This window comes from Rhinichthys klamathensis, unplaced genomic scaffold (genome assembly GCF_029890125.1).
Source record: "Rhinichthys klamathensis goyatoka isolate OS25496 unplaced genomic scaffold, OSU_Roscu_1.1 h1tg000009l_1, whole genome shotgun sequence".
Classification (NCBI taxonomy): Eukaryota; Metazoa; Chordata; class Actinopteri; order Cypriniformes; family Leuciscidae; genus Rhinichthys; species Rhinichthys klamathensis.
This window is the reverse complement of record NW_026606562.1, coordinates 5404005-5416689: the sequence shown is the minus strand read 5'-3', so window position 1 is coordinate 5416689 and position 12685 is coordinate 5404005. Positions and strand designations below refer to the sequence as shown.

The 12685-nt window shown below is 38.2% G+C and overlaps 1 protein-coding gene across 1 annotated transcript; it reads left to right on the top strand.

Annotated features, from left to right (window-relative positions):
* The first annotated feature begins 3011 nt into the window (after positions 1–3011).
* On the top strand, positions 3012–7610 carry LOC130094342 (uncharacterized). Its single transcript, XM_056260628.1, has 5 exons — positions 3012–3154; positions 3360–3686; positions 3768–3956; positions 6969–7078; positions 7164–7610. The coding sequence occupies exons 1-5, from the start codon at positions 3133–3135 to the stop codon at positions 7251–7253; spliced, it is 738 nt and encodes a 245-aa protein (XP_056116603.1). The 5' UTR covers positions 3012–3132; the 3' UTR covers positions 7254–7610.
* The last annotated feature ends 5075 nt before the right edge of the window (positions 7611–12685 follow it).

The following is a 12685-nucleotide window of genomic DNA, read 5'->3' as shown; positions in this document are numbered from 1 at the left end:
GACACCGGCTCGGGAACAGACACCGGCTCGGGAACAGACACCGGCTCGGGAACAGACACTAGAACAAACATAGTCGCAAAGACAGACACAAACACAGACACAAAAACTGGGTCAGGCTCAGGAACAGGCACTGGCTCTGCCTCCGGCTCTGGAACGAGCACCGGCTCCGCCTCCGGCTCAGGAACGGGCACCGGCTCAGGAACGGGCACCGGCTCCGGCTCCGGCTCAGGAACGGGCACTGACTGTTCCACTGGCTCAGCCTCCGGCTCGGAAACGGGCACTGGCTTTGCCTCCGGGTCAGAACCCGCAGACACTGGCTCTGCCTCCGGGTCAGAACCCGCAGACACTGGCTCTGCCTCCGGCTCAGGAACGGCTGAGACTGGCATATCCAATATCCGAGCCAGACGCTCCAGGTAGTCCCCGTTCAGGAAGGCAGAGGAAACAGGGACAGTCTCTCGCTGTGCAGACGGGACGGGGACAGTCTCTCGCTGGGCAGACGGGACGTGAACAGTCTCTCGCTGGGCAGACGGGACGGGAACAGTCTCTCGCTGGGCAGACGGGACGGGAACGGTCTCTCGCTGGGCAGACGGGACGGGAACAGTCTCTCGCTGGGCAGACGGGACGGGAACGGTCTCTCGCTGGGCAGACGGGACGGGAACAGTCTCTCGCTGGGCAGACGGGACGGGAACAGTCTCTCGCTGGGCAGACGGGACGGGAACAGTCTCTCGCTGGGCAGACGGGACGTGAACGGTCTCTCGCTGGGCAGACGGGACGTGAACAGTCTCTCGCTGGGCAGACGGAACGGGAACAGTCACTCGCTGGGCAGACGGGACGTGAACAGTCTCTCGCTGGGCAGACGGGCCTTTCCTCCTTCTCCGTCCGCGACGGCGAGAAGCAGGTCTCGAATTGTCCCCATGGACCGATGAAAATTTGGTTGAGCAAAACGTAGCGATGAAGTAGTCCGGGCAATCCAAATACTCGTCATCCATGTGATGATCAACCAGATTCGCCCAGTAAGACTCCTCGTCCTCCATGCTGCTGAGTCCCTTAGTGGTCGGATCTTTCTGTCACTATACGGTTACCAAAAGTGAAGGAGAGGACGCAAGTGCAGCATAAGGGGTATATTTATTAACAAAACACAAAACAAAAACCCACGAGCGGTAAAACATAAAAGATAAAGCATAAAACAGAACCAAACTAGAAAACCAACCTGACAAGGAACAACATGAGCATGACAAGGAAAACCGGGGAAACATAAAGCAAAGATCCGACAAAGACTGCATACAAGGGGAGACTTATAAAGGGAACAAATCAAGAGGGAAACAGGTGGTTGAACTCAAACAATAATCAGGTAACGAGGGGGAGGGATCAGACAATGACATGAGCACATGGCCCAACATAACAAACACCCAAGTGTCACACAGGACAGGACAGACACGTGACACATCCCCTTAAAGGGATAGTTCACTTTGAAATTAATTTTTAGTATGTTTTAGCTTACCTCAAGGGCATCCAAGATGTAGGTGTCTTTGTTTCCGCAGTAGTTTCAATTTTGATATTTTTAGGTCAAACCGTTCTTGTCTGTCAGTCATAATGCAGGTCTATGGTCACCACCTCAAAGAGCATGCACAGAGAAGTCCAAATTAAACATGATTTAATGACTCGTAAATGTAAGTACACATTGATGGCCTAAGACACGAAACGAGCGGTTTGTGTGAGAAAACGAACAGTATTTACTATTTATATTGTTTTTACCTCTCGAAACACAGCCACGTCCAAGTGATCTGAGGGCACGGGCGCTTCGGTCTGCGCAAGCGCCTGCAAGCGCCGTCTCGCGCGGTTGCGAAAAAAATTCAACGTTGTCTGTTGATATATCGAAATCGTCTTCCATTGCGCTTTCCTGTATATCTAAATATGTTTAGACCTTCACAGTGAAAGGTAACACTTCCGAAATCTCTGTGTAAACAATGAGTGACGTACACGCGGGAGAGATCACTTCCGGCGATTTCCGGCGCTTGCGCAGACCGAAGCGCCGGCGCCCTCAGATCACTTGGACGTTGCTGTGGTTACAAGAGGTAAAAACGATATAAATACTGTTCGTTTTCTCACACAAACCGCTCGTTTCGTGTCTTGGGCCATCAATGTGTACTTACATTTACGAGTCATTAAATCATGTTTAATTTGGACTTCTCTGTGCATGCTCTTTGAGGCGGTGACCATAGACCTGCATTATATGACTGACAGACAAGAACGGTTTGACCTAAAAATATCAAAATTGAAACTACTGCGGAAACAAAGACACCTACATCTTGGATGCCCTTGAGGTAAGCTAAAATATACCAAAAATTTATTTCAAAGTGAACTATCCCTTTAAGACCTGTCAATATAAAGCCTTTCGCCTCTTTGTCCTTCTTCTGACTTTTCTTCTTTGTAGTATCCTGAGCCTCGTCCACAAGACACATCCAATGGTAATGCTTGCATTTGTGTGACCTACACCTACCTACACCACTGGTGCACATCGCCATATAGTGGTTGAACAGTCATTACATTTGGCTCCTGCACACTCTATATTTCCGAATAATGACATGTTCCACCATTTGCAGATAGCACACAAGTCATCTTTTAGCAAAAAACATTTGTTGTATACAGACATCTAATAATCATCTGTTCATAATATGCAAAATAAACAGTTTTACATACATTTTAAATCAAACATTTTAAAGACATTTCAAATCTAAATGTATATTTGTGACAGGAAGAGTCTCAGACATATCGGAGATGAGCAAATGCTCAAAAAATACATCTTTCAGATGAAAACATGCTCATCTTCAGGGGTTGGATGCCTTAATATTAACTGCAATGTTTTATTAATTCTTTGTCTCAATTCAAGTTTTTTTTCTGACTCATAATCCCACCAAAATACATTTTGCTCCCCAATGTTTTTCTATAAATATCTAGGTTTATACTACATCTCCACTCAGTCACTTATGAAATGCAGATGATGGGTCAGAGCAAACCTGACTTCCTGTGCTTGACGTGGTTGAACTTTCCCTCTCTTTGCTCTGTGCAAGAGTTTATCGCTGTCTCGAGGGACCCGGGTTTCATATCCAAGTGTTTATTTACAACTACAACATGATTATTCAGATTTATCTCTGTAAGTATCTTTGAGCATTTTGAACAGCTTTTCATGTGCTTTATTCCTGTAACTTTATTTAATGTATTTAGTCAAATGTTTGGACACACTGCACTATATTAATTTCTCTTGATACATGAAAACTTGGTTGCATAATAATGATAAGGAATTTAAATATGTGTGAATTTTTTTAAAAATTATTCTTTGATTTTTTTTTATCTTGTAGATCTGCTTATTTGGTGTCAAGCTGCAGAGACTTTAACAAATCAACTAACAGATTTTGGGGAAAATGTGACCATAAACTGTGATCTTGATGAAAAAGAGGTTTATTGGTTTTTACTAAAACGTCAAGATTCTTCGGTTCTAATAATGCGCTCTTTTTCAAACTCACCTCCGTTTTACTTCAATAAAAGATTCAGCCTTAAATATTCAGTGGACTCGAAACATCATATTTTCATAAATAATGTCACTATTGATGAGTTAGGAGTTTATTACTGTATGAGCACAGACCCAGATCCACAATTCAGCAATCCCACCAGACTACACATCATTCGTGAGTACACTTTTAGTCATATTGTTCAGTATAGTGATTATTTTGAGATTATTAACACATAGCTTAATTCATTCTTTACAGAACCAACTCCACTAACTGAGTGCCAGAATCATACAGTCGAACAGTGTATTCAGCAGAATCAGACGGTGGTGAAGTACATTCAGCAGAATCAGACGGTGGTGAAGTACATTCAGCAGAATCAGACGTCATGGCAGACTCTTACTCTCGTATCTGCTCTGTTCAATGCTGTTTTGGTCATTGTGGTTATAGGTGAGTTTTCATCAGTGTAGGTAAAATCACACAGATAATTGCAGCGGTACCGATAAGCTGATTATTTTTGTGTTATGGCTGATAACCCATATTAAACTTCTATATTTAAATTTCAATATTTTTTAATTGAAAATATAATGTAGGCATCACAACATTAAAGGGCCCTATAGGCTACATGCACGCATAAGTTACGCATTTGACGCAAGGCTGCTCTTCAGTTTCCGGTTGGGGAGATTTAAAGCGGAGGAAAACCGAGGAAAACGGGATTATGGCAGAGTCTTCAAAATTTACTGTCCTCTCGTCTTTGAAACGAAACTTTAATACGTTTAGATGTAATTTTATATATAGTTATGTTTATTTAATATTTATTTATTTATTTATTTCAAGCAAAATAGTGTGACAACAGAAAAGATACACAATAATAACAAATTATACACGTATGCTTGAAAATGGAGTGGGAAGAAGTAAAACTTATTAAACCCCACCCCAATCTATAAAAGAATTTATACAAACAAATAAAGGCTGCTTCCTTCAGCAATAATCTCAAAGAGAAAATAATATATTAAAAAAAAGAATAATAATAATAGTAATAATAATACCTCATTTAGAAACAGTGGTTGCACAGGTCAAAACCATACATTCATACCATACATATTAATAATATACAGATATTTCCACAGGTAACAATGATTATCAAATACCAACAATGGTAGACGAAATACCACAAGGGTACATAACAATGATTATCAAATACCAACAATGGTAGATGGAATACCACAAGAGTACATAATGACGAACAACTACCAACAATGGTAGACGGAATACCACAAGGGTAAATAAATAACAACTAATCCAAAAATCCACACAACATGAAACAATCAAACCTTATTGTCATTGTAATGGAACCAGACCTTTCGTTTGTAAAGACGTTTGAAATTGTGAATGCCTTGACACTGCTTTAATTCAAGCCCCAGATTATTCCACAAAGTAACCCCACAAACAGACATAGAGAAACTCCTCCTGGTGGAACCCGCCATTGGGACCACAAAGTTTCCAAATCCTCTCAAACTGTACGACTGCTCCTTATGAGAAAACATATTTTGAATGTTCACAGGTAATAAATAGTGATACGCTTTGAACATGAACTGTGCATTATATAATTTTACAAGATCCTTCATTTTTAATAGCTTTGATTTGAGAAAGAGAGGATTTGTGTGTTCGAAATAGGCGGCCTTGTGTATAATTCGTATAGCTCTTTTCTGTAGCAAAAAAAGTGACTGTATTACATTTTTGTAATTATTGCCCCATACCTCTACACAGTAGGTTAGATATGGCTGTATTAAAGCACAATACAGGGTATGGAGTCCATTATAATCAAGGATATGCTTAACTCTACTTATTATGGCAAGGCTTTTGGAGACTTTAGTTGTTATATGTCTGATGTGGGCGTTCCAACTTAGCTTGTTGTCTAACGTTACACCTAAAATTTTTATTTCCTGAACATTTTCAATGTGTACTCCATCTATCTCAACCATTTTCTGCGAATCAGCTTGATACTTTCCAAAAAACATCACTTTGGATTTATCTAGGTTTAATGATAATTTATTGCTTTCCATCCATTTTTTAAATTTACTTAGTTCTTTGTTTATAACGCTAATCAGTCGCTCCAAACTATCGTTACTATAGAAAATATTTGTATCATCAGCGTACAATACACATTTAACCAATTGAGAAACATTGAAAATATCATCAATATATAAATTAAATAATTCATAATATAATAAACAAAGAAGCATAAACAAAATGAGGGGTGTCTGTTTTGTCTGTTTTTGTGACTAACGTTTCTTTAGTATAGCAATAGAGTATAAAAACCAATATAAATTCTCGGTATAGCATTGGACTCTACGATCGGCGGAAGTAATCCACCATCCTTAGACCTTCACCGGGAATACCCCCGTGCATAGAGCCCATTTTAACGATCTAAGCGCATGGTCTAAAGCAAGTGCACTTAAGGCTTGTCCGAATCCACTTTTGCTATAGTTTAACGCAGGAAAAATGGTCTGCGCTCCCGGCGCATGGTCTAAAAGGGTTGTCCCTATTCTCTCAATGAGTAATAAGTGTGTTTTGGACGTAATGTTCAACAAACCAATCAGAGTCTCATGTCCCATTCCCTTTAAAAGCCAGTTGCGCTCGCGCCATGGCGAATTCGCTATTTACATGGCGGGATTTGTAAGCGGATCTTCAGTGAGGAAACGGAACGGATCTGCTCGTGCGCGAGCGCGAAAGCAGACCATCTACGGGCCAAGCCGAATTCCACCATATCTTAATGTACACAATAATAATCTTCTACATTGTAATCCTTTTATTTTGAATATTTGGCATGTTTTAGTGCTGTTGCGCGTCCCTGTGTGTGTAATAAGCAGAGTGTGTAATAAGCAGAGTGTACGCGCGTTGTGGACCCGACTATAGGCGCACATTACTAACGTGTTCTTTAAATAACAAAAAATACTGCACCATTGACTTTAGACCAGGTTTCAGTTGGTCAATGGCGCAGTCTACTTCAGTTGCCTCAAAATAGCAACGCTATTCATTTTGAGATTTGCTAAAGATCACTTTTAACAGTTAACATAAATGATTGGTGTTTTAAAGATTAACATTAAGTAAGAGCTGGATGATGGCATAAATAAATATAGAGGAAATAAGCAAGCACAATAAAAATATCAACAGATATGATACATTATATCGCTAATATGTGCCAGTACGGTGTAGGGGTTGCATCTGTGAAAAGATCAACACAATGCTGCAAGCGTTTCACGAGTTCCTTTGCCCATATAATCTTTAAGCTAATGAGGTTAAGCGTATTTGGCTTGCAGTCCGCAGTGGATCGGCTCGAGGAAGCAACTTCAACTTGAGCTTATATACAGTACCCCCCAGTGGGACTACTAATGATGAGTATGAAACTTAATTGTTTACATACATTATTTCATTTCATTTATTGTATTCCATTCTCAGGACTTTTGAAGGTTTGTGCTGTTAGAAGGTCTGCAGAACAACAACTGCATAATACTGACGTACAGCTGACACCAGATTTACAACAGCATCTAGATCCAAATCAATTACAGGTACATTATGCAACATCTATCTATTTATCTATCTATCATCCATCCATTCATCCATCGAATACTCTTTTCCTCTTTGTTCTTTCAGCATGCTGAGGTGGACAGTTCCATGCTGTGTACAAATATTCATCCCGTTCCAGTCAATAGCACCTATGTTACATTAAAACTGCCAAAATAATACACACAAGTATACAGCTGACCTCATACTTATTTCATAGCGGTAGATCAAGCACAGAACAAATAACTAAAGCTCTGGTGTTGTCCAAGTGCACATGATAATGGGTGTGGTTTGGTCTGCTTCAGAAAAAGTGTTGCATCTAGACAAGTGGTCTGCACATTGACCCAGTGAAGAGTTTTTCCTCTTTGTCTTCTGTGATGTTAACATTTGAGTAGGCTATCGGTGTTCTCAACAAGTGTGTGATATTTTATGATATGCTAAGTATTAGATATTTCACAGCAAACTGAAAGCCATAAATATTTCAGCTAATGCCATGTTCAACCATGTTTTTATTGAATTAAAGTGCCATGCAATACCCCAATTTCTGTGTAATTTCTGTAGTTATCTTCACACTTCTGCAAAATGCTTTAAAAAAAAGAGGTGTGAAATTTTTGAAGAAAGGAACATGTGGAGGTGGGGACAGCCACAGAATGTCTAGATCTAAGGTGAGATGAGTAAGCTGGAACTGTGGCAGACATGAGGCACACAGACAAATACAACAACACCAAAAACAACACTAAGAATATTTGCCTGCGCAAAAATCTGCTACTGTTCCATCTAATATTAATAGTTGTTTTGAACATCCTGTGAGTTTTAAAACAACCACAGTGCTGCGATAGCTTTAATTCAGCAATAGTATTTCAATTTAAAGGCCCACTGAAGTGCCTTGAAATGCACAGCATTTATTCAGTGTTGATGTCATTTCCACTGAAACAGTAAGACAGGGCAGGAAATATCGATCCGCTCCTCCCCCTTTTTTAAAATGGCCAATAGCGTTTAGTTTATTTCACAGCTCAGCCAGAGCTTTTGAGCTCAGTAAAGACGCAGTTTCTTTTTAATCTCTAACCGTTTCTCCTCCTAATCTCCTCCATACCGCTCTAATATAGCATTCTGTGCAGAATTCAAATGAGTCCGATAAGTTTTCTGTTCTGCGGCGACTTGCGCATAAGATCCGGTCTGTGCTGTCGTGTCTCTAGAACGGAGCAGACTGTGAGCACTGTGGCGGTTCGGTTCATGTGACATTAACATGAAACCAGACTTCATTCGCCCCAATGGAAAGCATATTTACACTGTCTGAATATTTCCCTATCCCCTTAATACAGTAGTGCACTATGTGCCATTCACCATGTAGAAAATAGTGAATGTGTGAACAAGTGACTGATTTCAGCCACAACTTCAGCATCTATTTATAATGTAGGGGGCGGGGCTTCAGATTCTAGAGAGCATTTGATTGGACAGAAAATCTGATGAGAAGCTGAAGTGTAGAGTGATGTCATCAAAATCACCTCCATATTCACGGAAGTGAGAGATGCAGTTTTGAATGCTTATATCTTCTCAATGTGAATTTCGTCATTGTTTTGGAGCACACTAGCTTATAGATAAACAGTAAGGCTAACATATTCATACTAAAAGATCAATCAAAATGGACAATTCTTGTGTTTTGGAATATTGTAGTTTTTATTATAAATTGTTTATCCATTCACATCATAATTTTTTTCTAAATACATGTGACCTCATAATCTTTAAAGCTACAATATGTAAGTTTTTTGTAATAAAATATCCAAAAATCACTTGCACAGTGTAATATATATCATGCAGTTTTGTACTTATAATATCCCAAAAGTTCCCAAAGATTTTTAATTTGAGAGAAATTTCCATTTTAAATAATGGCTTGTCCATGTTCACTTATCGCCTGTCAATGACGTATAATCTGTGTTATCCTTGGTTTTCATTCGTAACCATGGCGACAGACGTGGACAGCTGTTGTTGTTTCGTTCAAACATTATGGACCATGGCAAGCAGACTTTGGGAGATAAGGAGAATTTTTTTTTTTTTTTTTTTTTTTTGTTGACATTTTAGTATAACAATAACAAAAGGACATTCGTAGATGAATCTTACAAACAAACCTGAGCTTACATACAAATATTACAACACAATATACATATCATTCTCATCAGTAGGCTAAGTAAATTAAAGACAAGGTAAAATAACAAAAATAATAATACAAATAAACAAACAAAAAAAGTAAATAAAGTAGGGGAATAGGAAGTTTTTCAAATTATAAAACCAAAATCTTCCAATAAGGAGTACAAATACACTGCTTTAGGGCTTTTCATCCTTTTCACTGTCTCCAAATATATATTAAATTCCTCCTTAAAAACCAATAACTGTGGAGGAATTTTGAAAAATTTACATTTATGTATATAAAATTTCAACAGCAGCAACACATTATTAGTTACAAAAGATACCTTTTTATCCTCAATTACTAGTCCAAAGTTAACAAATTCCCACGACATTATCAGCCTTACAGGTATTCTTTGTTGTAACCAGCTCAATGCATAATTCCAGAATTTGTTTACCAAAATGCACTGAAAAAACAAGTGTTCAACCGTTTCTATCTCTACCTTGCATATTTGCCATAAATTTGAGTCTCCAACATTAAATCTTACTCTTAAAAATTCTTTTGTTGGATATATATGATTCAGAATTTTAAAGTGCACCTCTTTACATTTAGGATTAACCGGAAAAGAAAGAAAATTAGTCCTAATTTTACACACTTCTTTCTTCTTATAATGACGAAAAATATAATTTCTCAATACCGGTCCTGGGAAACATTGATGTATTAAACAGACTCTTAAGAATTTGTTAGAACAATTTCTGTCAACAAAGCTTACATTTCCAATAATAAGTTCTTGTAGTTTAGGTATTAACATTGAATATTTCAAATGTTCACTTACTAATTTAAGCATTTGTAATGGAATATTGTTAATAATTTTTTCATATATTTTAGAGGAGTAGCTTAAATTGTATTTACCACAAAAAGCAACATGACTCAGTACATTTCCAGCATTGTCCATTACATGTGTTAGTGACCATATGCCTTTCTGCCAACACTCATCAATAAACAAAGATTTTCTGTTCACAGTTATACATCTGTTGTTCCAGATTGACATATTATGAGGGCTAAAATTATGCTTGAAAATCAATTTCCAGTATAATAATACTTGTTGATGGAAAGCAGAAAGTTTTACAGGGAGTTTGGAAAGTTCGAAGTCACATTGCAGCAGAAAACTTCTGCCTCCACATTTATTGAATACGATAGAAGGAATCTCAAACCAGAAAGAGGACTTATCATTAATGAAAGACTGCAACCATCTAAGTTTAATGACCCCATTCATAATATCAAAGTCAATCGTTTTAAGACCACCTTCTTCATAATCTTTAATCATATCGCTTTTACGTATATAATGGCACTTCATTTTCCATATAAAATCAAAGTTTAATTTGTTAACTGCCTTTATCTTTTTTGCAGAAACCGCTAAAGAGAAACAAGGATAGATGAATCTAGAAAGATTCTCTACTTTTGTCTACAAAATTCTTCCAAAAATCGTTATGTCTCTCTTCAGCCAAGTATTCATTATTGATTTACAATTTTCCAAAGATTTATCAAAATTTAAATGTTCTAAATTGTCCAACCTCTTAGATAACCAGATACCTAAATATTTGACTTCATTTTTAACTGGGATATTGTATAATGTTAAATTTGGATGATCATGAATGGCCAATAACTCACATTTTGACATATTTAGCATTAGACCTGAAGCTTCTGAAAAAAACTTGATTGACTGAAGTGCTAGAGGTATTTGCTGTTCATTTCTTAAAAAAAGAGTAGTGTCGTCAGCAAATTGACTGACAATAAAATTATTACCTTCAAGACAAGAGCAATGCCAGATATAGTTCCCATTTTGAGTAAGATAGACAACATTTCTGCTACCATTATAAATAATAAAGGTGAGCACCCACATCCTTGCCTGACGCCTCTTCTAATCTCGAATCTTGGACATGTGCCTTGGGTAAGAGCTACAGAACTGTTTATGTCTTTATAAAGCATTCCAACTATACTAATAAATTTAGGACCAAAGCCAAAGTGTTTAAGAGTTTGAAAAATAAAAGAATGCTCCACCATTTCAAAGGCCTTATAGAAATCTAAAAATAAAATGAAAACATCTTCTTCAATTAGATGACCATATTCAATCAAATCAAAAACTAACCTGATATTATTATGAATTGACCTATCCTTTAAGAATCCTGATTGGGTAACACTAATAATTTGTGATATTCCTGTTTTTAATCTAGAAGCCAGTGCTTTAGTAAAGAGTTTGTAATCTGTATTTAGTAGTGTTATGGGGCGTATATATCTAATATCCTCTTATCTTTTCCTGGCTTTGGTATCAAAATTATAAGCCCTTGTTTCATAGTTGGCAATTATTCAATATTATTTATACAGTCTTGTAAGGCTTCAAAAAATATAAATTTTAGGTCATCCCAATTTTTTTTATAAAAATCTGTGGTTAACCCATCAGGACCCGGTGATTTACCCGGTTTACTCTGTTTAATAGCCGCATCAAGCTCTTGTATGGTTATGTCTGATTCACAAAGATCTTTAAATACAATATCAATAGACGGTATATTATTTTTTATCATCTGAAAAAAATAATTAGAATTAACAGAGGAAAAAGAAGAGGAATACAATTTAGAGTAAAATTTAAACACCTCTTTTACTATTAAGTTATGATTTAATTGTTCTACTTGGTCCACAATTAAACTATTAATCGAATTTTTCACTTGTCGTCTTTTCTCCAAATTAATGAAGTAAGAGCTATTTTTTCCCCCCTCTTCCAGCCACTTATGGCGCTTTTCCATTACCAGTACCAGCTCGACTCGACTCGACTCGCCTTGGCTCGCCTCGACTCGGCTCGCTTTTCGCTCCGTTTTCCATTGCAGAAAGTACCGCCACAAATAGTACCCGGTCGTCATAGCGACGCATTTCGTTCCTCGTTGCCCCATCAAGCTCTCGCTGGATCCTCTCTTTGGCAACCAAACAAAAGAATGTCTGCACCTCCTCGTTTGACCACGGCGTATTCTTCCGAGTTGCCATAATAATAGTAGTAAGTTTAGTAACTATCTCTGGCCAAACTATTTAAAAATGGCGGGGTTATTCTGGATACTCCATCTGGCGCGTGCAATGATGACGCAGATTCTCTGTGACCAATCAGCAGTCGGCATTGTTTTCACGTCACATTTTAGTATCGGCTTAGCTCGCCTCAGCTCGCTTAGAACCTCGCCGGAGGTGGTACGAAAAAAAGTACCCGAAAGCAGGTACAGGTACAACTTTTAGACAGTGGAAAACCAAACAAAGGCGAGTCGAGTCGAGCTGAGCCGAGCCGAGGCGAGCTGGTACTGTGTAGTGGAAAAGCGCCATTAGCTCTGGATCTCACATATGCCCCTTTTGCCTTTTTAATGTAGAATTCGTCTAGAATGGAATGAAGCTTAATAAGTTTTTCTTTATCTTCATCTGACATGTTAGGTTGACAACAGCATTTATTAATCTC